The sequence below is a fragment of the Salmo trutta genome, chromosome 40, assembly GCF_901001165.1.
Source record: "Salmo trutta chromosome 40, fSalTru1.1, whole genome shotgun sequence".
Taxonomy (NCBI): Eukaryota; Metazoa; Chordata; class Actinopteri; order Salmoniformes; family Salmonidae; genus Salmo; species Salmo trutta.
Window position 1 is genome coordinate 9,705,764 of NC_042996.1, and position 27,724 is coordinate 9,733,487.

At 46.0% G+C, this 27,724-nt stretch overlaps 1 protein-coding gene and 1 long non-coding RNA gene across 15 annotated transcripts in view; both read left to right on the forward strand.

The window, feature by feature from the left end:
* Positions 1 to 32: 32 nt before the first annotated feature.
* Positions 33 to 3,148, forward strand: LOC115180216 (uncharacterized). The gene is made up of 2 exons (XR_003873042.1): positions 33 to 422; positions 1,797 to 3,148. It is a non-coding gene; the product is annotated as an uncharacterized LOC115180216 (long non-coding RNA).
* Positions 3,149 to 3,475: 327 nt separating this feature from the next.
* LOC115180212 (lysine (K)-specific methyltransferase 2E) overlaps positions 3,476 to 27,724 on the forward strand; it is a 35,844-nt gene continuing 11,595 nt past the window's right edge. For 3 of the 14 annotated variants that reach the window (XM_029742125.1, XM_029742127.1, XM_029742130.1), the window contains exons 1-10: positions 3,477 to 3,881; positions 13,526 to 13,710; positions 19,538 to 19,649; positions 22,423 to 22,652; positions 23,006 to 23,145; positions 23,914 to 24,098; positions 24,324 to 24,563; positions 24,712 to 24,842; positions 25,714 to 25,831; positions 25,973 to 26,082. In XM_029742125.1, the coding sequence (XP_029597985.1) occupies positions 13,640 to 13,710; positions 19,538 to 19,649; positions 22,423 to 22,652; positions 23,006 to 23,145; positions 23,914 to 24,098; positions 24,324 to 24,563; positions 24,712 to 24,842; positions 25,714 to 25,831; positions 25,973 to 26,082 (1,337 nt within the window). In that variant the 5' untranslated portion in view covers positions 3,477 to 3,881; positions 13,526 to 13,639. Of the gene's footprint in view, positions 3,882 to 12,045; positions 12,209 to 13,525; positions 13,711 to 17,820; positions 17,921 to 19,534; positions 19,650 to 22,422; positions 22,653 to 23,005; positions 23,161 to 23,889; positions 24,099 to 24,323; positions 24,564 to 24,711; positions 24,843 to 25,713; positions 25,832 to 25,972; positions 26,083 to 27,724 lie in introns of those variants that run through there. The other 11 variants (XM_029742116.1, XM_029742126.1, XM_029742121.1 and 8 more) reach the window with 9 other exon arrangements.

The window sequence follows — 27,724 nt, forward strand, 5'->3', positions numbered from 1 at the left end:
AGCTGATTTTTTTTTTATGCATGTATGAAACTCTTAAAAGGGAATCGTATAGGAAATATTGTGGAAAACGTGTATAATTTTTTATATGAAAATGTAATGCTGTAAGATTGTGTTGTGACATGGTGAATTAATGCATGCGTGCTTCTGTGCAAACTTTCAGAGACTGACAACTGAGCAATGACGGTTGGTGGTCATGGCAGTCCTTCCAATTTCCTTCCTCTTCATTACAGGTTTTATGTTGGAACGTCATGCACATCCTTCCTTTGTTTACATGTCTTCCATGACATGGGTGAGTGGTGCGCAGTAGCAGAAAATGCAGTGCATTTGTTTTGTATCCAGTATAGTAAATTCAGGTGGAGGGAAATTATAGGACGGCAGCCAGGTTGAATGAATAATCAAGTGACAAAATACAGGCATAACAGGTACAAATGGTTAATGAGCATTTAAATTACGAGAGCAATTCTTCTTTGGGGTAATTGTGGAGAGTCTATTCGCCATTTACTGATTAATGAATCTGAGAACCGAGTGGGACAACATGGCGGAAAGCTCTAAGCTCCCTATCAACAGCTAAACGGTTTGACAGTTGCTTTTGTCCTTGGGGAAAATCTTTAAAATATCAAATTTGCAATTAACTTCGCGTTCCATCAGTTGTAATGTATCCAGCTTTAATCGAATTGTTACTTTAAAGTCCTGCAAAAATGTGACGTTTCTTCCCTTTCATGCCAGTTGCAGTTCAGCTTTTGTTGGACACTTTTACATTTTCATAGACAATGACCGTAATTCCATCCATGTTTTGACTTATGTAGTTGAAGATAAGTCAGCTCATAGTCTGCATCTCGGTTTAAATACCAAAATAGGAAATACATAAACAATACAGTATAAACTATAACAAGACTTTACGCCAAGACAGTACGGTTTAGAAACTATGCTTTCCGCGCTCCTCTCGGGAGTGCGCGCAGTGCCGCCGCCTAGTCAGTGCGCTTTATGCACGTTCATGATCGCTAACAGCAGGCGCCATCTTATTTGCCACCAGCTACGTTGTTGCAATTTCACAAAAATACGGAAAGTGATCTATAGCTTTCTGCATACAATACGTTGAATGGCGAGTTAATTAGAGTAATTCCTATGGTCGAACAGCAATAAATTGCTCATCCCATATTTATTTTGCATTTCAATGCATTGTTTTTCTTGACTCATCCCTAATGGCGCCTGGCTCTGCAAGTTCTCCGGTTGCGCCACTCTCCCCTCACAGCTCAGAACCCGCCTACAACCGATGTCCGAATGATGTCATCAGAAGCCAACCATTTCTGCAAAAACAGGCCAATTCATGCATCATTGGCTGAGAGCAATGTCAATCTATCAAAACAGGAACGCCATTTTGCGAAAACGAGAGAACCCTAGATTTTAACCACCGAATCTCATCCCAATCAAACTGCCCGGAAACCGAATAGGCTACTTCTTGATAACGTCTCCAAATATTGTAATAATGAAAACCCTACACTCTGAATATTTTTTTTAATATATATATATATACCGTATTATAGCCCAACGACTGTTGTACAATATCACCTACGTTCGCTATAAGATTTCCGAAAATGATTGTAGTTGTAGCAGTTATGAAGGCTCATCTACTCTGTCAAGACGATCTGATACAACCAACAGACGAGAAAGCCCAGCAAACTGCGAGTTCAGTATTACGCGTGCGCGCGGGGATGCGGTTTGGCTAGATCTCAGTGGGGGAGGGGAGGTTGAACTGTAATGTCATGTGAACAGGCAATGACTGTATATGTCAACAGGATTGGAAGATTCGCAGGAGCCACTGTATCTTCGCCTTAATTCGAACGACACGTACCCTGATGTCCAACGGATTTTTAGATACATTGTTGCACAGTTGGACGCACCTCTTTTGGACATGGAGACATTTTACTTTACACATGCAACGATCCATTTGCTTTGACCTCTTCATTGTAGCCTATACGCATTGTTGTCAGTATTATTGAACTAGGCCTACATGTAACATGTATTCATAATAGTGATTTGTTTGTTGTTGTTGAAAGACTGGAATACTGTAACAGCAATTATGAGTAAAATGTACTTGTTAACAATAGCACATGATGCTTACGTTTGTAGATTGTGTTGATATTAGTTGGTCAGTATTGCCTGCCACCCACCCACCTTGCCTTCAGTTAAATCAAAGAAAGAATGGGCTCATGTGTAAGTGGGTTACATAAGATATTTGTTTCCTCCTACTGCCTTGGGCAGCAGATTTTAGGTGCTTTCAAACTCTGGTAACTAGGGCCTAATAATTGCCATTTGTGAGTTTGTTTTATCTGTAGCAGATACAGAAGGCGTGTCATGGGCCTCAGTGACAATACAATATATTTCTGTTTGTTTTACTATTTTAATAAAGTTTCACATTTTGCTGTAGGATAAAAGTGAAAAGAGCACTTGAAAGAAGGAATCTTTGAGACATGAGTGGTGGTGAGATGGCAGACCATAGATGTAGAACATGGTATGTCTCTGTGCGGGACATCATGGTCATATGGTTGACAAAAGCACATCAGATTGCTTTGCAGTTAAGAGAAGTGTGAAACAGGAGGGAAAGGGCTGACAATTCAACAAGTTCCTCCAGAGGAAGTAATAATAGCAACAGGACTTTGTCCGTGGCTGCTAAGAAATGGCATTGACTATACACAGCATTGACTACACACACAGTGCTTGACTTGGACTGAAATACTGTAGGTGCCAGTACTCATTTTGGGTACTGTTTATATTTAGGTGCAGGAGCTCCACAATACTTTTGAGATAATATTCTATAGGAGGTGCAGGAGCTCAAGCGGTAAATCATTTGAAGTGCTGGTACTCAGCTCCGGTAAACTTCTGGCCAAGTCAAGCACTGACTACCCTAATTTTACCCCCTCACACATCAAAGTGTACAAATTGTTCTCAGATACATGTTGAAAAGAAAACATGATCTGAAAATAAACACTACATACAGGAGTTGTACATGAGTTTAGTCCATGCCTTGTATTGTGGTGTCTGTCATGTATTGTAATTTTGTGTTGCTTGATCTTTCAAGCAGTTGAAGGAAATTGTACATTTTTATGAAATGTTTTAATTGACAATAAAGAGATTCTATTCATGGAAATTGATTCATTTTTAATGAGTTGTTGAACGCATGAGATGCTGTGCTCACAATCTGAGATGTTCTTTCTTTACCAATCCTATGAATGTTTACATTTGTTATAAATTAAGTTTGGAGATAATATTGTATAAATGAGGATTATAAGAAATAATTTATATGTCATTTTCTAGAACCAACTCGTTGCAACTGAACTCACATAAATCCTGCATGGTGGCATCATACAGTGGCAAGAATTGGACTACAGACACAAAACTACAGAACAGGAAGGGCAGGGACGCGTGAACGCGCATGTAGCCATCTCCTTTCACCGCGCCCCTGTAATCTTGGGCCGGTGGACCCCGGAGAGTGTAGGGGCGGGGCTCGGGTTAGGGGTTGATGGGGCTGGAGGAGGCGGAGTCACGGCAGTCCTGCCAGGGCCGCCATTTTTGCAAAGGGAAAAGAGACAGGGTAGAGGGGATCTAATTTCTAACAGTCGGCGTAGGTAGGACACAATTTTAACGGTTAGGAACTGACTGTCATTATTGGGTTCCAATAACTACCAGCGAAAATTAATTACAGTAGGGGGAGTCTCAAGAAGACTGCTATCAGTGTAAATATTTTTAAACCTTATGGAGCCGCAGTGTGGAGTGAAGTAGCTATTGTTTTGGTTGTGTAGAGAGCGAGGCTCTAGCGACGGGGGTCTCACCCAGGTCGCTGTTTCTTTATTCAGGGTATCTACAGTGAGTGGACTTTAACTGTAAGTAAAACGCTTTAAAACTACCTCATACGTTGTCTTAGTTTCAAGAGCTCATCAAGTTAGTCTAGCTAGCCAGCTTACAGACTTGGTTTCTCATGGCTAGCTACTGTAGCTAGTAACGTTAGCTACGTGGATGCTGATGGCGCTATAGTTTGTTAGTTGATAATAACTAACTTTCTGGTAGCAAATCAGTTGGTTTTTAATATAAGTGAGCCACTTATTTAGAATGTTAGTCCTGAATTAGAGTTGTTTTGGTGTAACGTTAGCTGGTATTAGTTGGCTAACAACTGTTAGCATTTGCTAGTTAGACAGTGCAGTGTTTAGCTAGCTAACGTTAGCGCGTTTGAATTTTAGATTTAACCTGCTGCTTCTGAAACGTTAGCACGCTTACTTAGTTAATGCAGTTGAATAACTACATTGGATTGTTAATAAAGAGAAAGGGAATCAATACTTTATCAAACATTAACTATTTTGGCTAGTTAACTATACCTGCAATGTCAGTATGCTGTTGCAGTCGAACGTAACGTTAACTAGCTAACTAGGTGGCATGAAGAACTACCCCGCTCTCTTTTTCAACCAGTCCCCAAAGGATGGTCAGTTTGCCAATGTACTCCCATGCAATAGGCGAGTGGTAAAAATGTACTTACAGAACAAGTAAATCATGAATTGTATTGCAGTATTTGTTCGACTGGCTTGGTTTAACACATCCGTACTCGTTATCTAGCTACATTTTCATGTGGTTGGAAGTGCGCTTCTTGTTGATCCAAGGAAGGTTTATTTCCGTTTATGAATAACTAGCCAGCTAGTCCACAAAATGTGGTGTTGCGCAGAGGGCATTGACAGGGCTTTTGTTTACATAGACAACTAGATAACTAAAGACTACGTATAATTATTTCTGGAAATTGTAGTTGAATTATATTTATTTTCAAAGTTCAATCGCATGTCCATAATTGTGTAAATGCTTTTTTAGATATAAAACTAGAGGCCTCCTCAGTCACGAGATGAACAACGGCTATTGGACCGGTAAACTCCCACCCTTCTATTTTGTTGCTAGCTGACAAATGCATTATATCCCTTAATTTAGATTCAGAGGGTATGTGGTTTAACTGCTGCAAACGTGGGGGGAGGGGACCATACCTCGGAGGGGACCATACCTCGGAGGGGGCCATACCTCGGAGGGGGCATACTCAAATCGGGGAATCTTGCCTCCACTGACAATGTAGCCTCTGACTGTTTAAGTTGTGCGATTGGTTACAATAGATTGAGACAATGTTATTTCAAAGGGAAATCATTAAATGCGAGAATGTATATTCAGCAAGCGTGTTAACTTTGCGCATTGTTCACACCATGACGTGCAAAGTTGCCTTTCTAACTAGCTTAGGTAGCTAATCTTTCCATGTTAAAGCCCTCGTTGGCCAGCGTAACGACGTTTACCGCAGTTCGAACGCTAATATTAGCTAGCTAAGTACTACAACTGATGTAGCAGTCTGGTAGTAGTACAAGCTTCAAATATTGATACAATAACTCACTTGTGTATTTTTTCAAGAGAGGGCCAATGTAATTTGTTAGCCGCTAGCTACGTAGCTTGAGACAATGGTTAGTTTGCCGAGAAGCGCTAGCCAACGTTTTGTATCTTTGAAAGCTATTGCAGCTAGCTAGCATGGCTAGTTAGCTAACCAGTTGGCTAAATTATCGACGAGATTCTACATTTTTCAAATAATAACTACACAGAAACGGCATCGACAGATTGATACTTAAGTAAGAATGTCTGAAAGACGATTGATTGCTTTCTTGGGGATTTTCTTCTCGTGGCGAGGGTCCGTCCCCCAGTTACACGGTTTTCTCGCTGTCCTTAGAAAAGCGCTATGAAAATGGCGGCTTGGCTTGATGTTGTGGTAATTTAATAGCTATGTTCAGCCCTCCACACCCCTATCGGCTGAGCTGACTGCAGCGCCGACACACTCACGGGCAAGCTAGTGCACAATGGGATAGATTAATAAGGATCGCTTTCTGTCGTACATTTAAAATAATGACAATGTCCGCGTTTGATGCAAACATACACTTGTCAGGTCATAAGTTTGAGATTCGCTGGCCAACTGTCAAGTTAGCTAATAGTTCCCCCCCTTATGTCGTTCAATCACATTTCTTTGCTAATATTGTGTTTCGTGATGCATTGTATTTGAAGAGCAGGATGTATATACAGATTGTACTACAACGCAATATACGTCAGATCAGATTTATTGTAGTTGCTGATTTTGGCTATGTTATTAGCAGGTTGTCATATTGAGGAGTTGCATAACAAGATACAAACGCAGCACTTTGTATACAGAACAATATGAGGTTTATTGCCACCCCACTCTTCTTTGACCTCATGCTTTGTCCAACACTAAACATTCCCACCCTTTTCTGGCAAGTTGGACTAAGTTACCGCATTTAACAGTAAGTAGGCTACTAGACTAACTCATGTGTTTGTAGAAAGCACTAGAAGGACATTTTTAAAATCTCATAATTCACTATCATTACCTACCCATTCTCTTACTGTGGTAGAATGGTAGGTTCATGAAACATCAATGCTATTTTATGGGGTAAGCATGTATATGTAGTTAATAAGTAGTGATTATCTGAAGGTCAGCTCGACTGAGGAGGAAAGCATTATACTGATTGTGGATATGAACCATAGAACAAGCAGGTCACAAACATGATTGGTGTCATTATGGCTGGAACTATGTTCTTGTGTAATATTTACCAGTGTTCAGGGATAACTAGTACTAGAAACTTAGTCATTAAATTAGCTAGGAAGATTTCAGTGTAGTTTGGCCTAGCTCTTTGGAACATAGGCTAATTTGTCTCAATTGTATTTTCCAATTTGTAAAATTTGCCTAATTCACATTCAATTCATGAATGGATAAACAGGCTGTTTCTGAAGTCCTACCTGGTGACCTGAGGCGTTGAGTTTTGTGAAGGGGGAATGAAACAGCAGCTGTGACTTGGTTATTTCCCTTTGACATTGACAAAGACTTGCTGCCCTCCTCTTGCCCCCACCCCCCCCCCAGCTCCTCACAGGCTCAGAACAGATGCCCGTCATCAAATAACCCAACAATGAAAATAAATGGCCAGTTTTTTGTTGTTTTGGTGACAGTGTTGAAAATTCATGATAACACCCAGCTGACCAGCGAGGAGCTCTATATCACTCTTTATTGAAATAACAAGGACCCCCAGTCCCCCAACAAGGCTTTTTAAACTTGCCTGGCTACACCTCACACATACACACGACTCCACTTTGCCCAAACAATCTTCTCCTGACAGTGCATGTCTTTCCTTTCATGTGTTGTGACAATTTTCCATCAGCTCAGGCCCCATTCACAGTAGTATGGCTCCGTCCCCTGATGGTGGCTCTAGCTTTGGGATGGTGGGAGGCAGGCAGCTCTACACCTCTCCATTACCTCCTCCCTACTGGCCTGTGAGACAAACCGAAGAAGCTGGATACTTCTCTGTGGTGCAAACTTTGTCAGCCTCTGTCCAAATGCCAGTTTGAGACAGTCGCCCAGTGTTTTTTTTTTTTCTCTCCTCCTTTTTCCTCATGACCCCATGTTGCCATAGCCTTGTAAGAAGAGACTCCTCCTTACGTGAACAGAAAATTATCTGGATTTGTGGCCATCTTGGATGGAGGCTGCCGAGAGAGATTGCCATTAATCTATTCTGTTTTGGTTCTCCAGGACGGCACTAATTAGTCTTCTGTGTCCTTATGAGGCGAGGGTTATGTTAATTCCCCCTCTGCCAATTGAGGACAGGAGGACAAATCATTGGAGGCAGAGGTGTTTTCAGTTTTCCCCACAGTGAGGCTGTGCAGCTGCTCTCTTTCTCTAGAGGAGCCTAGTGAGAAGGCTGTGTAGGCTATCGTTGCTGCCACAGCTGACTGACACTCTGATACAGGCACTCATTTGCTTGTGACTCCTGATCTTTCTTTTCACTGACACAGGTGCTTGTTTCACAAATGCCTGTCAACAGTGGGGGTAAAGTAAGGCCTCGGACTGCTGTACGCTGCTCCCTCTAGTATTTCCACAGCTTGGCTTTGCGTAGTGGGATTCATCCTCCACCAAATGAATGATGTCATGCTACGTTTGTGATGTCACTCATGCAGTGGAGACCTAGATGCAGAGAGACCTTGGGAGACTTGGGCCTCTGTTGGGAAGTAAAATAGACACCAGTTTGAACCGCTCCGTTCGTCAGAACAACTGCAGGCTGGAACAACGAGGCCTGTGTGTATGGATGTAGCTGGCACAGTAAAAAACTGTTTCCCTTGATGTTAGCCTCCCTGAATTCAGTAAAAAAGTCTCACTTTTGTGTGGAGATGTTATAAATAGTGGATGAGAGCGGGCCTGCTGTGTCTAATCAGAGGCTGGTATATAATACACAATCCACAGTCACCTACCTCTTCTTCCTCTTAAAGGGACAGTGGCCTCCGCTCTGTCCTGGTGCTAGACGCCATTTACTGGCTGGAGCGCTTCTTGCTTCGTGGCAGTCATGCTACTATAACCATGTCACGGTCTCGTAGCGTTCTAACAGTCTCCCTAACTGCACCATATTCAAATTGCCTCACACACTGACTCACACTGCCTTCTCTGGTTCCCTCTCCTCGCTCCCCCTGGTGGGTACCCCCTCTCTGCACACTCTTACACAGCTGTAAATACCTGATATGGTGTGTGTGTTTCGCTGGCTGTGTTGACAGAGAGAGGTGGCCTGCCTGCCTGCCACTCCCCCCTGGGGGACAGAGGAGTGCGTGGCAGGGAGCTTTCGCTGCTGTCTCGGGTGACACCTTTCCTTTCACCTCAACCCCAGGCGTACACACACATCCATGAAGGGCTCAATAAGAGAAGCTATGAAGGCTTTTCCAGCGGCCAATAGCCAGGACAGTGGGCCACAGAGGGAAGAAGTGAAGGAGTTCACTATACAGGATGTTTACTGCTAGTCTGCTGTATCGAAAGCAGCGCTGGGTAGGACAGAAGAAGGCCATAGCTCAATGGAGCTGGTGAGAATCTATTGACTTCCTCTCTGCCTGCCTCATCCTCCACTATAAAGAGTGCCACTTGGGGTTGTGTTGTTCCCTCTGTCCCTGGAGAACAACAGACTCCATCCTGAAACTGTATCATCTGTATAGATATAGCTGGCTGACAACAGTACACTGCCAGCCTAGGGAGTTTTACCCTGTGGGGCTGCCTGGCTCTGTGGTTCAAAGCCTCCAGTGTCCTCTCTTTCTGTGTAGAGCTAGAGTCAGGCCTTTAGTAGCTCATGGGAGGCTGGCCTTGCTCTGAGGCCCAGCACAATCGCATAGGTCACACACGAGGAGGAGAGGGAGACAGGGTTCAGGTAACCTGTTTTTTGCGGTGCTGGGCTGTAATGGATCCCTTGTTAAATGGGCCTTTCGCTAGTTAGACTACCTCCCAAATAGGGGCCCCTGGGCTGGGGCTGCTGCAACAGCAATCCTGATACTTCCCTAGCCCTGCCCACTTCCTGTTGCTGTTCTACATGCTAACGCTACTTACTTAATGCAAGGCACGCTGGGTACTGGGCAGACTCAGTGGAGGCGAGGGTGAGTGTCTCTGACCAGGGCTGGGCGATATGGCCAAAATATCATATCACTTTATTTTTCACATTTTTGATGGTATTTAATGTTTGTTTTTTTTGAAATAAATATTGTAAATTAGCTTTATGAGTAGTGCGAGGCCCTAGGGTGATTTCAATGAGTCTTTCTCCATTCTGATTGTTTTATACAGTTTTCAACCTCATTCAAACATACTTTCTGGCATTTTTATAAATGTCTGCATTTCCTGCACTCATTTGAGATAATTGCAACACTGCCACGTAGCGCTGCACGATGTGAGCAAAAAAATCTAGGCCTACGATTAACACCAGGCACAGAAAAGCTACATTTGAGCCTAAAAGTGTCACTTTTATTTGGTTTGAGTAGTTGACCTTTCTTTCCTAATATAGACAAGACTGAGTCACTCAGGTTGACAGGCGAGCTCGACGCAAATCAATGATTTTGTTTGTCATCGGTCATCCTTATCAAATTTAAGAATGCCAAATGGAGCCGTGCTGTGTTAGGGAGAGGAGGAGGGTGTACGGAGGGAGAGTAGGCCAGAACAGGTCTGCCCCAGACCAGCTGTCAGAACCTGGATGTACTGCACTGAAAACCCTGGCTGGCTGGCTGGCTGTACCCTGCACCTGAGATGGGAGATGCAAAAATCCCTGTTTTTGAACATCCCTCATTTACCCTCTGTGTGTGTTTGTTTGACAGGGTACAAGCCCAAAGTGTGTAGGCTGATGTGTATAGAGTAGCCTCTAGGGCCCACTGTCTCTCACTCACTCTCTCTCTCTCACACACACAGAGAGTGCTGGCCTGGGGCCATTGTCTGCTGGTTAGTGTGCTCTGCAGAGTGTGGATGTGGACAAAGCAACATCATTCTCTCTCCAATGCCTTTTAGTGGGTCTGGACACAGTGCAGTTTGCTGCTGCGCGATAGGTGGTCAATGGTAAACTTTACAGTAGAACTTATCTCCTCGCCACTAGTGGCACCCAATCTCTAACACATGCATACACACAATGTAGGCCTACATCTCTAATGTCCTGTATTATTGATGTATGGCTTCACCTTCAGAGGTGAAGCACAGAGGGAACCCTGGCAACTTGGGCAGAGTGATTAATGAAGGACAGGACAGCTGATGCAGAGAGTAGCCCTGTTTGGGCACTGTGAAAGGAAGGGTTGTGACATTCTGATGGTGTCTTTTTCCAGTGTATAGGAGTGTCTTTATTTTGGTGTGTGTGTGCGCTCATGGCTGGCTGCTGCGATGACTCAGCCTATGAGGATGGTGTGAAGTCACTTCAGCTTTCTGTTGGGCGTCCGTTAGAAGCCCGTCTTTATGTCCGTCGTTCTCTTCTCCCGGCTCAAAATCAAACACTGAGACTTGGCCCAAAGAGCCTCAATGAAAACAAGCTCTGACGTACGGCAGCTCCAACTAGCCTAGCACGAGGGTGTGTGTGTGTGTGTGTGTTCCCTGCTGAATGCAGTTCAGTGACTGGTCTGTCTGAAAAGGAAAGTTATTCCCCCACACAATGACGTGACTGTGGCGTTAGTGAGGAGGGGAGATTGGGAAAGGGAGGAGGGCAAATGAGAAGAGGGGGGGAGAGTGGGCTCAGCTCTAGTCTCTGCTCTTCTCTCCCACTTAGTCTCAGAAGGCTGCTGTGCCTGTGCTAGAGGAACCCTAGTGCCTATACAGGAGTTTGGGCGCCTCCCCCACCCCTCTCCCAAACAGAGGGTAGATGGATAATTTGGAAGGCTCCCTGCAGCGCTGTGAGATCTGTGATGAGAGAACATCAGACAGAACGAAAGGGGGAGTTGGGGACAAAAGTGCCACAGCTTTCCTCCTCGCTTGACTAACTGGTGTTCTGCCGTCATAATTTTTTGCTTTGTCTTTCTCTCCCCCTTTCCCTCCTGTACTCTCTCCCCTTTCCCCTTCTTCACCATGCTCTGTCTTTCTCTCCCCCTTTCCCTCCTGTACTCTCTCCCCTTTCCCCTTCTTCACCATGCTCTGTCTTTCTCTCCCCCTTTCCCTCCTGTACTCTCTCCCCTTTCCCCTTCTTCACCATGCTCTGTCTTTCTCTCCCCCTTTCCCTCCTGTACTCTCTCCCCTTTCCCCTTCTTCACCATGCTCTGTCTTTCTCTTCCAGACTCTTTGTAATTAGGAGCCCTGTCTGCGGCACTCCCCTTCCATGCTCTGAGGTTTATTTAGGAAGAGAAGAGAGACATCCGGGTGGGGTGGATGGGGCACAGCGAGGGATGGCAGAAGGAGCGAGGTGGAGAAGGAGCGAGGGAGTGTTTGTCTTTTTCCTCTGCTTTTTTTGGCATGTTGGTCCCGTGTGACAGACAGCTCCGCTAGAGGAAGTGGGAGGAGCGTCGGAGGCAGTCACAGCGCTCAGATTTAGTCAGGAATGCTGTACTGTACTCGTTAGCCTTTTTTCCAACCCCCCTTTGTGTGTCTTGAATGTGTCTGGCCCTGGTGCAGTGTGTGTGTGTGTGTGTATGCGCGCCCCTGGGTGCCTCCCAGCAAAGGAATGTGTGCAAGGGTCTAGAAGGGGGAGGGGGGTTGGTTTATCTGTCTGTGCGGGGGTGTGTGTATGTGTGAGCTGAGCATGCGTGTGTGTATGTGTGTGCATTCCTGAGCAGTGACAGCAGGATTCCCTTAGACAGGCAGAGAAGATCAAAGCAAAACGCTTGGAAACAGACGGCCTGTTTCTGAAGGAGGGGATTTTTACTACACCAAAACATAGTGAGCCTTTGAGATAACACAAAAAGGTTTTATGTCATTTCAGTGTTCTGGCTAAGTGCCCTGTTACGGGGAAATGTTCCACCAACAATTGGTTTCTATTGTTAATTGAGCCACACAAAGCTGTGCTGTGATATGGGCCCTGCTGTTTAAAGGGACTGTAAAAATGTTTCAGCGATCTAGTAAACCTGAAATGTCCAGATTTTTCTAGCAGTGTGTCAGAGATGAGCCCTCTCTGCTGGATGCCTGGGCTGGTACACACACAGAGGTGTGAACTCCAGCCTATTTTGTTTAGGCATGTGTCCCTCCCACTAATCCCACTTATCAACAATGCTGCGCTCTCAGTATCAGGGCCAGCCCATATGCCCCTGTCTGGACACATGCATTGCATTACGTAGGCTATAAGCTATAGTAGCCTGTACATTACCACCCACTGTTTGTTTGTGTATAGGCTAATTGGGACAGGTATATTTAATCTATGTACATAGCATTGTTATTGCCTGTTAGCGGGAGTGGCTACCTCTGTCTATCAACCTACCATTTAGTCCCTCGTCCTACTTCTCTCTTCATCCGAGAGGCTGCAGTCTGTCTGACACCTAATGGACTTAATTATTGACTTAGTCTTTCTATGCATCTCCTGTCCACCTGCAATGCCGAACAAACAGTGTGAGAGGGGGAGAGAGACAATATGCCTATTTAACACTGGCTTTCACATCCAGACACAGCCAGGGGCTTGTGACAGCTCTAATTACAGCGTTAAAGGATTGTGTGTGTGTGTGTGTGTGTGTGTGTGTTTTTTTTAGAGAGTGTGTGTGTGGGTGCTGTTCTGCTCAATAGAACAATCCTGCTCGGTGAAAAGATGGCCTCTGTGTTGCGTTTTTCTTTCTCCTCCTCCATTAATGGCCGCAAGTCAGAGCTCTGTGTTCTCTCACACCCCCTTGTGGTGGAACATTGCCACCGCAGCATCCTGCATTCCTGGCAGTCTATGTAGAGGTCGCATTTGACCAGTTTACTGACATCAGGCATCGCCTTACTATAGCTTCTCTTCCCCCTTGCATCCATTAATGTCTCAGGTAGCCAGTGAGGTGGGCGAGGGTTCTCTTTGAGAGCTTTACTAGGGAAATTCCTTTCGTGCTGTTTATTTTCTGTGTTAGTAGCAGTTAGCTAGTACCTACATCTCACACAGCTGAATTTCTGAATCATGGTGATTCCTGGAAATACCCCAGTTTTCAGTGTGTCTGATCTAGTTTCACATAGGTGACTGTCCCCTTTTCATCATGCTAACTCCTTTGTTGTCTCTCTCCCTCTGTGTGTTGGCAGGCCTTGTGGATGCACTTAGATGTCTGCAATGAGTGCTGTGGCTGGCATGCCTCAGTGTTTTGGACTCCCATGCTCTGGACTCAGTAGGACAAGAATTGATCAGCAAAGAACGTCATGAGCATAGTGATCCCTGTAGGGGTGGACACAGCAGACACCTCATACCTGGAAATGGCTGCAGGCTCAGAGTGAGTATACCAACGTCTTCAGACCCAACCCAGCATCTCATGATTCATCTCACCCTTCTCTTACTCTCTCTATTCTCCTTTTCACTCATTCTCTGCTTCTCCTCCATTGTCTGCTGCTGTCATCCCCCCTCCTATCTCTTTCTCACCCACTCTCTCTCTTTTATTTCATCCTTTCTCCCCCGCTTCCTCATTCACTTTAATTGGCCCTGTTATCTGCCTGTGTCTGTCTACCATATCTCCCCCTTACGGCCTAAAGCTCTCTGTCTCGCTCTCTCTCGCTCTCGCTCTCTGTCTCTCTCTCGCTCTCGCTCTCTGTCTCTCTCTCGCTCTCTCTCTCGCTCTCTCTCTCGCTCTCTCTCTCGCTCTCTCTCTCGCTCTCTCTCTCGCTCTCTCCCTCGCTCTCTCTCTGTCTCTCTCTCGCTCTCTCTCTCTCTCTCTCGCTCTCTCTCTCGCTCTCTCTCTCGCTCTCTCTCTGTCTCTCGCTCGCTCTCGCTCTCTGTCTCTCTCGCTCTCTCTCGCTCGCTCTCGCTCTCTCTCTCTCTCGCTCTCTCTCTCGCTCTCTCTCTCGCTCTCTCTCTCGCTCTCTCTCGCTCTCTGTCTCTCTCTCGCTTTCTTTCTCTCTCTCGCTCTCTGTCTCTCTCTCGCTCTCTGTCTCTCTCTCGCTCTCTGTCTCTCTCTCGCTCTCTGTCTCTCTCTCGCTCTCTGTCTCTCTCTCGCTCTCTGTCTCTCTCTCGCTCTCTGTCTCTCTCTCGCTCTCTGTCTCGCTCTCTGTCTCGCTCTCTGTCTCGCTCTCTGTCTCGCTCTCTGTCTCGCTCTCTGTCTCGCTCTCTGTCTCGCTCTCTGTCTCGCTCTCTGTCTCGCTCTCTGTCTCGCTCTCTGTCTCGCTCTCTGTCTCGCTCTCTGTCTCGCTCTCTGTCTCGCTCTCTGTCTCGCTCTCTGTCTCGCTCTCTGTCTCGCTCTCTGTCTCGCTCTCTGTCTCGCTCTCTGTCTCGCTCTCTGTCTCGCTCTCTGTCTCTCGCTCTCTCTCTGTCTCTCTCTCGCTCTCTCTCTGTCTCTCTCTCGCTCTCTCTCTGTCTCTCTCTCGCTCTCTCTCTGTCTCTCTCTCGCTCTCTCTCTGTCTCTCGCTCGCTCTCTGTCTGTCTCTCGCTCGCTCTCTCTCTGTCTCTCGCTCTCTCTCGCTCTCTCTCTGTCTGTCTCTCGCTCGCTCTCTGTCTCTCGCTCGCTCGCTCTCTGTCTCTCGCTCGCTCTCTCTCTCGCTCGCTCTCTCTCTCGCTCTCTCTCTGTCTCTCTCTCGCTCTCTCTCTGTCTCTCTCTGTCGCTCGCTCGCTCTGTCTCTCTCTGTCGCTCGCTCGCTCTCTCTCGCTCGCTCTCTGTCTCTCGCTCGCTCTCTGTGTCTCTGTCTGTGTGTGTGTGTGTGTGTGTGTGTGTGCTACATTCTCTGCTCTAGCCCTGCTGAGGAGCGCCATAGCCCTGCTGTCTGCTGTAAGGGACAGGCCTGGTCAATCACTGCCATTGATCACATACAGAGCACTACTCACCGTCTCACACCCATCACTTCCCATAGACATTCTCAATGCCCTAATCTGACCAGACCACCCAAGTTCCATATATGACAAAACACACTTTGTAGAGAAGATATGAGGCAGAAGAGCTTGTCACTTAAATACAACATATGCTGTGCTTATGATTATCTATCATCACACACACTTACTGTTCACTTTGTATTTCTGAGTTGTTGATTCTGTGTAATACAATGTCAGTGTAGCCAATGTCATGATTTAGAATGACTCCTACCAACCTGACACCACCAGGTGGAGGGAGAATTTTACTCTGAAAATGACGCACCTGATCCTTGTCTGTACGCTGTGCGCCTTGTTAGGGAAGTGGAGCCTGTCGCCATGGCAACAACATTACCACCCTCCTCACAGTATTCCCTATACTCTCCTCTGGGATACTGGCAAGTATTATAGACAAATAAGAGAGACCTCCTCTGTGCTCCTGTGGTTGAAGAATATAAAGGTCTGCTATTAGATGGCTTGTCTCTTTAAATGGGGCCGTGTCACTCTCCCCCAGCCTTAAGAGCTGTTGCAGGCGGCCACAGCTGGTTGCCATAGAAACCTCCCCAATGTCTCCCTTCCGCACTGCGCAGGGGCCATTGCCATGGTCACCGGGCTGAATGACAGGTGGCCCTCTTGTGGTTAAGGCGTCTTAAATGGTTCCCGTCGTGCTCACCTCTTTCCCCCTCCTCCCCCCTTCCAGTCAGCTTTTTTATGGTCACGTCTCAGCCCAGGGCTCTTCTGTTCGTAGGGTCGGGGTTTAAGCTCTCTCTCTATCCTTCTCTCTACGCCCTGCGTCTGCCAGCCCCCTGCCTGATGCAGATTTCGTCAAAAGAAGTTAACAAGCTTGAATTGGGCCTCCACTGTGAGAGAGCAAAGAATAGCTGGCTGGCTGTAAACACACACACAGGACTACCTACCTCCACTGTGAGGGAGAACAGAGTATAGCTGGCTGTCTGTAAAACACACACACAGGACTACCTACCTCCACTGTGAGGGAGAACAGAGTATAGCTGTCTGTAAACACACACAGGACTACCTACCTCCACTGTGAGGGAGAACAGAGTATAGCTGGCTGTAAACACACACACAGGACTACCTACCTCCCCTGTGAGGGAGAACAGAGTATAGCTGGCTGGCTGTAAAACACACACACAGGGCTACCTACCTCCACTGTGAGGGAGAACAGAGTATAGTTGGCTGTAAACACACACACAGGACTACCTACCTCCACTGTGAGGGAGAACAGAGTATAGCTGTCTGTAAACACACACACACACACACAGGACTACCTACCTCCACTGTGAGGGAGAACAGAGTATAGCTGGCTGTCTGTAAAACACACACACAGGACTACCTACCTCCACTGTGAGGGAGAACAGAGTATAGCTGTCTGTAAACACACACAGGACTACCTACCTCCACTGTGAGGGAGAACAGAGTATAGCTGGCTGTAAACACACACACAGGACTACCTACCTCCACTGTGTCCACAGACCAGGGTAGTTCTCATCTAGCCCTCTTCCTTCCACCCTGCTGATAAAACAAGTCACAGATCCTTGTTGCTCTTCGAGGCCCTCGTGTTCTCAACACAGGGTAGAGGTTGGCATTATTGTGCTAACTTGCTAACCCTAGGAACAGCAGTACTACTCCCAGAGGAGCAGTCACTGCCTCTCCACCTCCCTCTGAAAGGGGGGTGTGTGTGTGTGTGTGTGCATGTGCGCGCGCTGGCTGGCTGTGCAGAAAGTGCTCTCTCTGTGTGTGTGTGTGTGTGTGTGTGTGTGTGTGATCTCTTGCTCCATATTAAGCTCTCTTGAGCTGTGAGCTATGATTAGCACATGCCTAGCCTAGCTGTCTGTTTAATTGAAACCTCCGTTCCATCTCTGCTGTCTTTCTGCTGTCTCTGCTCTCTGAGTCTCCCGGTGTCTCGCATAGCTTCCCCCTAGACGTGTGTGATTGTGATTGACTATAGCATCATGTACTCTGTCTTCGTCCCTGACTTCCTATGAGACAGACATGATTGATGCAGTCAGTCTCAGTCCCTTTGGCCACTCACACTGAAACCAAACATGGCCCCTCGACATCCGTCAAACAAACTCACTCATCACAAGTCTGTTCTCTTCTCCTTTGTCTATCATCCCCCTCTCTCACCAGAGGGACTATCCCAGGAAAACCCAATAAACCCATCCTAATGACTCCTCATACGATCACTGATTTCATTTTAATACATGAATGTTCTCTCTCTCACCACTGAATGATGCATGCTGCATCCCTGCAAATCCCTGATTATGAAGTATACATTTTTACCCAAGTAAATGATTCACACAGTTTTCAGTAGCCTACTTTAAAGTTTATTTGGGTTTGGCTTGGGTTGGATTACTTCTCTGCTCTGGTGTGTGTGTGTGTGTGTGTGTGTGTGTGTGTGTGTGTGTGTGTGTGTGTGTGTGTGTGTGTGTGTGTTTCAGCGAGATGTACACACACCTTCCCCGGGGCCCGCCCCTAGACCTTTTTACAGGCACTTACGTTTTCAGTTTGACACAAAGCGCCTGCTTGAGCGCCAATACCATGTTTAAGGAAGTGCTGCACAGCGAGCATTGAGAGGTCACAGTGTGCAGCACGCGGGGAGACTAGGGGCGAAAGACTGACTCCACCAGGTACTGTACTGCTGCTTTATCTTAGGAGGGACGGGGTGTCTAGAGAGAAGGAGAGGGAGGGTTGGAGCATTGGAGAGGTGTGTGTGTTTGTACTTTAACATGCTGACACGTGGCACGTCCATTCGTTTGAGTAGTCTAGTTTTGCTACCCTACTGTGCTGCTACTAACTGTCTTGGCTTGTCATGTATTCCAGTTACTGGCTGGAAGTGTTTCTGCGGGGAAGTGTGTGTGGTGTTTGACATGTTTTCTTTTTATTATTTAGGGTTTGTGTGTCAGCTGGTCCTAGTACTCGATGTCCAAATATGCTACATAGCCTGTTTGAGCCATGTAGCCATAGCATTCTACTACACCATCAGACCACATACACATTTTGTAATACGGTACCTTTGAAGCGGTCCAGTTTGTTTAGTGGGCTTTTCTCTTGTACTCTGCGTTGTTAGCCAAACTTCTTGGCAGGGCAGTTGGCCTCTTGTCAAGGTTTCATTTAGCCTCTGTTTCTGAGATGACTGGATGTGCAAAGCCAGCCTCGGATACACCTGGGGGCATCTCTATTCTCTCTCCTTCACTCTCCCTCTCTTTGACCTTGTAGCAGTTGTCTGGACTATCCTGTAGGAGAAGGGGAGGATTTGGTGGAGTTTCTTTGGAGTTTCTTCCTCATGACTGTCTGTGTGTAGGAGTTGCAGTATTAGTTGTTGGAACATCAGCTAGCCTTCTGATTTGTCATGACATCAGCCTGGAGTCTCAACTGCCTGGGCTGTCACTGGTCTCTTTCTTTTCTTCTCTCCTGACAGTGCCACTCCTCCCATCACTCCTTCATCTCCTCTCTGTTGTCTGTTTGCCAATCCCACTTGTCTTCTTTTTGAAGCCCTCCTCCCTCCTTCAATGCCAGTGAGAAGTAGCCTAGTTAACCATACCCCCATTTCCTCGGTTTCATGTTCAAACAGCCAGACAGGCTTTCTCTGCGCCACTGCAATGTCATAGAATAAAAGTGGATTTACCAGTTTGATAAATTATCTCACGGAAGTGAATGCCTGTTATTGTTTCTGTGTGTGTCAATGTTGTGGTTGTGTCCTCCAGAAATGGGGTTCAGGTTTAAATATTGTGGAGAGATTAGGCCCCCCATTTTAGTTATTGGCCCTGCTATCAGCTCTGTCCAGTTAGCTGAGATGATATGGGGGCCAGGCTACTTCCACTCTGTCACAGCCTCTGTCAGCACCCCTAAAGCCCTCCCAAATAAACACTCCTCATTAAGCCAGTGGAAGAGGAGAATCAATGAAGCACAACAATACACTCACTGCTTATGAGGAGGTTCTCTCTGCTCTCCTATTCTACCCTTTTTCTCACTACCTGTCGTTTTAACGCTACACTCACCTCCCTCCTGTTTCTCTCCCTCTCATGTCTAGCTTTCATTTTTCTCTGTCTTCTCTCTGTGTCCTCTCTCTCTCACACACTCACACTCTCTCTCACTCACTGTTGTAAATGGAACCCCCCTTCATACTGTTTCTGTCCCTCTTGTATGTTTATCTTTCATTTTACAACACACAGATCTCTCTTCTCTGTTACGTTGTGAATGGGATCCCCCTCCTAACTCTGTTTCTCTCTCTCTCTGTCCAGCAGACCAGAATCGGTAGAGGCCAGCCCTGTGGTGGTGGAGAAGTCCAGCTACCCGCACCAGATCTACAGCATTAGCTCTCACCACTCCCACAGTTACATTGGGCTGCCCTACGCCGTGAGTACACTCCCCTTCAACGCTAAACTGCGGTACACACCACTACACTACCGTACACAATAATACAGGACACTGACACTACCGTACACTATAATACAGGACACTAATACAGGACACTGACACTACCGTACACTATAATACAGGACACTGACGCTACCGTACACTATAATGCACTATAATACAATACACTACCGTACGCTATAATACAGTACACTGACTCTACCGTACACTATACTACAACACACTACCGTACGCTATAATACAGTACAATACACTACTGTACACTAATACAGTACACTGACACTACCGTACACTATAAAACAGTACACTACCGTACACTATAATACAGTACACGGACACTACCATACACTATAAAACAATACACTGACACTACCATACACTATAAAACAATACACTACCGTACGCTATAATATAATACACTGACACTACTGTACACTACAATACAGTACACTATAACAGTACAGTAATGTACACTATAATACAGTACACTATAACAGTACAGTAATGTACACTATAATACAGTACACAACTGTACACTATAATACAGTACACGGACACTACCATACACTATAATACAGTACACTACCGTACTGTATAATACAGTACACTATAATACAGTACACGGACACTACCGTACACTATAATACAGTACACTATAATACAGTACACTACCGTACAGTATAATACAGTACACTGACACTACCGTACACTGTAATGCACAATAATACAAAACACTGACTTTACTGTACACTACAATACACTACCGTATGCTATAATACAATACACTGACACTACTGCACACTAATATAGTACACTACCATACACTATAATACAGTACACGGACACTACCGTACACTATACTATAATGCACTATAATACACTGACACTACTGTACACTATAATACAGTAGACAGACACTACCGTACACTAAAACAATGACACTACCGTACACTGCACTATAATGCAGTACCATACACTATAATATAGTATACTACCGTGCACTATAATACAGGACACTGACACTACTGTACACTATAATACAATACACTGGCACTACTGTACACCAATACAGTACACTGACACTACCGTACACTATAATACAATACACTACCGTATGCTATAATAAAGGACACTGACACTACTGTACACTACACTATAATACAATACACTGGCACTACTGTACACCAATACAGTACACTGACACTACCGTACACTATAATACAATACACTGACACTACCGTACACTATAATGCAATACACTGACACTACCGTACACTATAATACAATACACTGACACTATAATATAGTATACTACCGTGCACTATAATACAGGACACTGACACTACTGTACACTATAATACAATACACTGGCACTACTGTACACCAATACAGTACACTGACACTACCGTACACTATAATACAATACACTGACACTACCGTACACTATAATACAATACACTTGACACTACCGTACACTATAATACAATACACTGACACTACCGTACACTATAATACAATACACTGACACTACCGTACACTATAATACAATACACTGACACTACCGTACACTATAATACAATACACTGACACTACCGTACACTATAATACAATACACTGACACTACCGTACACTATAATACAATACACTGACACTACCATACACTAATACAGGACACTGACACTACTGTACACTACACTATAATACAATACACTGACACTACCATACACTAATACAGGACACTGACACTACCGTACACTATAATACAGGACACTGACACTACTGTACACTATAATACACTGGCACTACTGTACACTAATACACTACACTGACACTACCGTACACTATAATTCAATGCACTACCATACACTATAATTCAATACACTACCGTATGCTATAATACAGGACACTGACACTACCGTACACTATAATTCAATACACTACCGTACACTATACTTCAATACACTACCGTATGCTATAATACAGGACACTGACACTACTGTACACTACACTATAATACAATACACTGGCACTACTGTACACTAATACAGTACACTGACACTACCGTACACTATAATTCAATACACTACCGTATGCTATAATACAGGACACTGACACTACTGTACACTACAATACACTGACACTACCGTACACTATAATTCAATACACTACCGTATGCTATAATACAGGACACTGACACTACTGTACACTACAATACACTGACACTACCGTACACTATAATACAGTGCTACTAGACTACAGTACTGGCTGTACAGCATACTTCTCTCTGGTTATCTTTCTGTCTCACCCGCTACCAGACCTAATATACCTGAACTCTCTCCCTCCTGGTTAATCATCAGTAAGGGTAGCTAGCTTCCTCCAGGCTAGTTCATTCAGTTGGGGGAGGAGACTGTGGATATGGGTTAGGGTCAATCACAATGCAGTCTTAGCTTAGTGAATAACGAAAAGGAAATTCCAATTCAAGACAATTGAACAATTCATATTGGAAATAAGTGTCCGTTTGCAGTTGTTGAATCAGAATTTCAATGTTTGACATATACTATAAACCATAGAGAATGAGAGAACGCCATAGTTTTCTCTGGTATAAACCTGTTTGTGTGTGTGTCATCCTGAAGAAGGCACAGTGATGCCGAAAAGTTGGTGATTTACTGGGAGTTTATATATAGTGTGCTACTCTCTTTAATTTTGGGGCTTGTATATGTCACCTTCAACACCTTTCTGTCCTCCTCCCCAGGACCACAACTATGGGGCGCGCCCCCCGCCCACTCCCCCGGCCTCCCCTCCCCCCTCCATGCTGATCCGGCCAGGCGAGGGGCTGTTTGTGCCAGGGGGTCTGCAGGACGAGGCTTCCAGGGGCACCACTCTCAGCACCTCGGAGGACGGCAGCTACGGGGCCGACATCACCCGCTGCATCTGTGGCTTCACCCATGATGACGGCTACATGATCTGCTGCGACAAGTGCAGGTAGGAACTGGGATAGACCCTCTCCTTTATCAGGTCACAGTGATTTAGACCAGAGTCCATACTGTCCTGGCAGTGATTTAGACCAGAGTCCATACTGTCCTGGCAGTGATTTAGACCAGAGTCCATACTGTCCTGGCAGTGATTTAGACCAGAGTCCATACTGTCCTGGCAGTGATTTAGACCAGAGTCCATACTGTCCTGGCAGTGATTTATGAACATTCTAGCCTTCAAACGGTGTCCATGTCTCATCTCAACTTTTCTTTGGGATTAGTGACCCCTGTCTAGATCCCCTGTTGCATTGTGAATGGCTGCTGTTACTGACTCTCTGCCCTCTCCTCTCTCTTCTCTCTCAGTGTGTGGCAGCACATAGACTGCATGGGGATCGACAGGCAGCACATTCCTGAGACGTACCTGTGTGAGCGCTGCCAGCCGCGCATCCTGGACAGAGACCGGGCCATCGTGCTGCAGACCCGGAAGAGGGAGAACATGTCCGGTGAGTGGAGAGATGGTGAGATATACCTTTTCCAGTCCCTCCCAGTGTGCTCCAGTAAACAGCTCTCAGATCAGATGGCAGTGTGATAAAGGCTGTGTATGTCAGGCTGCTCTGCTCACTACTGCAGCCTCTTCCCCCTGTAAGTCTGGAGCCACCCAGGCCACAAATCAAATCACATTTTATTTGTCACATGAGCCGAATATAACAGGTAGACCTTAATGTGAAATGCTTACTTACAAGCCCATAACCAACAATGCAGTTCAAGAAAGAGTTAAGAAAATATTTACTGAAATAAAGTAAAAAATGTAATAAAAGTAACATAGTAAAATAACAATAACGAGGCTATATACAGGGGGTACCAGTACCGTGTCAATGTGCTGGGGTACAGGTTAGTCAAGGTAATTTGTACTTGTTTTTTACCCTATCACTACACAGCTGCTTCAAATAATCTTTGCTTGATGCTGAGTTGGTTATTTGAATTAGCTGTGTAGTGCTAGAGCAAGAAACAAAATGTACACCGCCCCCAGGACCACATTTCTGATTTGGCTGCACGCTGACACCTGCTGGTCACATTGAGTAATACAACATTGCAGACATTTAGAATGGCAGACTGCTATGGAAAATCTTGTTTTTACCTTTGAGAAATAAGTTGTCTAAATAGGTTAGAACCAGGAAAACTTTGCTTTGGTTGGACCCTCTGTACAAGATGCCCAAATAAACCTTTATTACCAATGCTTTATTAAGGCATACCGGTATGTATCTCTGCAGACGGGGACACCAGTGCCACAGAGAGTGGGGACGAGGTGCCGCTGGAGTTGTACACGGCCTTTCAGCACACGCCCACCAGCATCACACTCACCACCGGCCGCCTGGCGGGCAACAAGCAGGCCGACAAGAAACGCAAGAGGAGCGGCGACAAGGAGCCTGTCGCCTCCTCGGCCCGAGCCAAGAAGGTCTGTGTTCAAACTTCCATTCAAACCTATTGACACTCAATAGTTTCTTATCTTGACCCCAACTGTACCTCTGAGCTTTACATGTATTTGTATGTGGAGCAACTCACCCCCCAAAAAGTTTTGCCATGTTTATTTTAACAGAAATCTGCCAATTTGTTATGCACTCTGTAACGCTCTTAAACGGATGGTAAACCTTGTTGTTTTACGCTGTCGGTTGTCTAACAGGCGTTCCGCGAGGGCTCCAGGAAGTCCTCCAGAGTGAAGGGTGGAGCTCCAGAAATGGAGCCCGGGGAGCACCCGTCTCTGTGGGAGAACAAGATGAAGGCTTGGATGGAGGCCTACGAGGATGCCGGCAGCAACCAGTACAGCGAGGACGTCCAGATCCTGCTCCGTGTCAAGGAGGCCGGCGACGGCAAGACCCTGGCCTACAACACACACACGGCCACCTTCAAACCGCCCGTGGAGGTAGCTGGAACCCACACAGTGACCTACAAACATTTGTCCTCAAATTGCCTGAGCAGGCAGCATACACACAGTTTGTACACACACATTGCCTCTGCAAATATCAGTGTCAGTCTCTTTCCTCATGTCCTGTTGTCTCTCCCCTCTCCAGAGCCAGGTTCAGAAGAACAAGAAGATCCTGAAGGCAGTGAGGGACTTGGCTCCAGACTCCCTCATCATAGAGTACAGGGGCAAGTTCATGCTGCGACAGCAGTTTGAGGCCAACGGATGCTTCTTCAAGAGGTGAGGACCCATCTGGTGGAAACCTGAGCTCAAGTAGAATCCTCAGCTCAAATTTAAAAGTGGAATTCTACTCCTTTTCATAGTCGTTTGTCTGAGACATTTGAGAGGTAGAGGGAGGAAGCGATAGAAGGAAGGGGTGTGTTTGTTGTGGTCCTTCCTTGGCAGTGAAGTCCCTCACTCTCTTTCTCAGCTCCTGTTGAGCTCCTGGCTATCTTCCCCTGGTCACCATATGGACATCCCCATTCTGTTACTATGTCTGTGCCCAGCACTGCATTTCATTCATCTCTCTCTCTCTCTCTCTCTCTCTCTCTCTCTCTCTATCTCTCTCTCTCTCTCTCTCTCTCTCTCTCTCTCTCTCTCTCTCTCTCTCTCTCTCTCTCTCTCTCTCTCTCTCTCTCTCTCTCTCTCTCTCTCTCTCTCTCTCTCTCTCTCTCTCTCTCTCTCTCTCTCTCTCTCTCTCTCTCTCTCTCTCTCTCTCTCTCTCTCTCTCTCTCTCTCTATCTCTCTCTCTCTCTCTCTCTCTCTCTCTCTCTCTCTCTCTCTCTCTATCATCTCTCTCTCTCTCTCTCTCTCTCTCTCTCTCTCTCTCTCTCTCTCTCTCTCTCTCTCTCTCTCTCTCTCTCTCTCTCTCCTCTCTCTCTCTCTCTCTCTCTCTCTCTCTCTCTCTCTCTCTCTCTCTCTCTCTCTCTCTCTCTCTCTCTCTCTCTCTCTCTCTCTCTCTCTCTCTCTCTCTCTCTCTCTCTCTCTCTCTCTCTCTCTCTCTCTCTCTCTCTCTCTCTCTCTCTCTCTCTCTCTCTCTCTCTCTCTCTCTCTCTCTCTCTCTCTCTCTCTCTCTCTCTCTCTCTCTCTCTCTCTCTCTCTCTCTCTCTAGGCCGTACCCCTTTGTGTTGTTCTACTCAAAGTTTGACGGGCTGGAGATGTGTGTGGACGCCCGCAGCTTTGGCAACGAGGCCCGCTTCATCCGACGCTCCTGCACCCCCAACTCTGAGGTGAGTGGCCAATCGCAGACCACGATACAAAATCTACAGCTCTAAACCCTGACCGAGCCACTAACTTCAAGTTAATGTAACCTCATGAGTTTCAAGAGGTGTCTCTCTCTCCCCTTTTCTCCACCTCTCTGTCTGTCTCAGGTGCGTCATGTAATAGAGGATGGTATGCTCCATTTGTACATTTACTCTTTGAGGTCCATCAGCAAAGGCACCGAGATCACCATAGGCTTCGACTATGACTATGGCTGCTGGTAAGCAGGGTGGAATTGATCACCTAGTATCGTGCACACACACACACACACACACACACACACAATATCTCAGCAAAAAAAGAAACGTCCTCTCACTGTCAACTGTGTTTATTTTCAGCAAACTTAACATGTGTAAATATTTGTATGAACATAACAAGATTCAACAACTGAGACATAAACTGAACAAGTTCCACAGACATGTGACTAACATAAATGGAATAATGTGTCCCTGAACAAAGGGGGGGGTCAAAATCAAAAGTAACAGTCAGTATCTGGTGTGGCCACCAGCTGCATTAAGTACTGCATCTCCTTCTCATGGACTACACCAGATTTGCCAGTTATTGCTGTGAGATGTTACCCCACTCTTCCACCAAGGCACCTGCAAGTTTCCAGACATTTCTGGGGGGAATGGCCCTAGCCCTCACCATCTGATCCAACAGGTCCCAGACGTGCTCAATGGGATTGAGATCTGGGCTCTTCGCTGATATTCTTGTCTGGCAGGAAATCACGCACAGAACGAGCAGTATGGCTGGTGGCATTGTCATGCTGGAGGGTCATGTCAGGATGAGCCTGCAGGAAGGGTACCACATGAGGGAGGAGGATGTCTTCCCTGTAACGCACAGCGTTGAGATTGCCTGCAATGACAACAAGCTCAGTCTGATGATGCTGTGACACACCGCCCCAGACCATGACGGACCCTCCACCTCCAAATCGATCCCATTCCAGAGTACAGGCCTCGGTGTAACACTCGTCAGTGAAGAGCACTTTTTGCCAGTCCTGTCTGGTCCAGCGACGCTGGGTTTGTGCCCATAGGCGACGTTGTTGCCGGTGATGTCTGGTGAGGACCTGCCTTACAGCAGGCCTACCAGCCCTCAGTCCAGCCTCTCTCACCCTATTGCGGACAGTTTGAGCACTGATTGAGGGATTGTGCTTTCCTGGTGTAACTCGGGCAGTTGTTGCCATCCTGTACCTGTCCCGTAGGTGTGATGTTCGGATGTACCGATCCTGTGCAGGTGTTGTTACACGTGGTCTGCCACTGCGAGGACAATCAGCTGTCCATCCTGTCTCCCTGTAGTGCTGTCTTAGGCGTCTCATAGTACGGACATTGCAATTTATTGGCCTTGCCACATCTGCAGTCCTTATGCCTCCTTGCAGCATGCCTAAGGCACGTTCACGCAGATGAGCAGGGACCCTGGGCATCTTTCTTTTGGTGTTTTTCAGAGTCAGTAGAAAGGCCTCTTTAGTGTCCTAAGTTTACATAACTGTGACCTTAATTGCCTACCGTCTGTAAGCTGTTAGTGTCTTAACGACCGTTCCACAGGTGCATGTTCATTAATTGTTTATGGGTCATTGAACAAGCATGGGAAACAGTGTTTAAAACTTCTTATGGACAACATCCGGTGAAATTGCAGGGCGCCAAATTCAAATTAAATTACTATAAATATTTAACTTTCATAAAATCACAAGTGCAATACATCAAAATAAAGCTTATCTTGTTGTTAATCCAGCCACCGTGTCAGATTTTGAAAATACTTTACTGTGAAAGCATACCATGCGATTATCTGAGGACCGCGCTCAGCACACAAAACATTAAACAGTAACCAGCCAAGTAGAGGAGTAACAAAAGTCAGAAATAGCGATA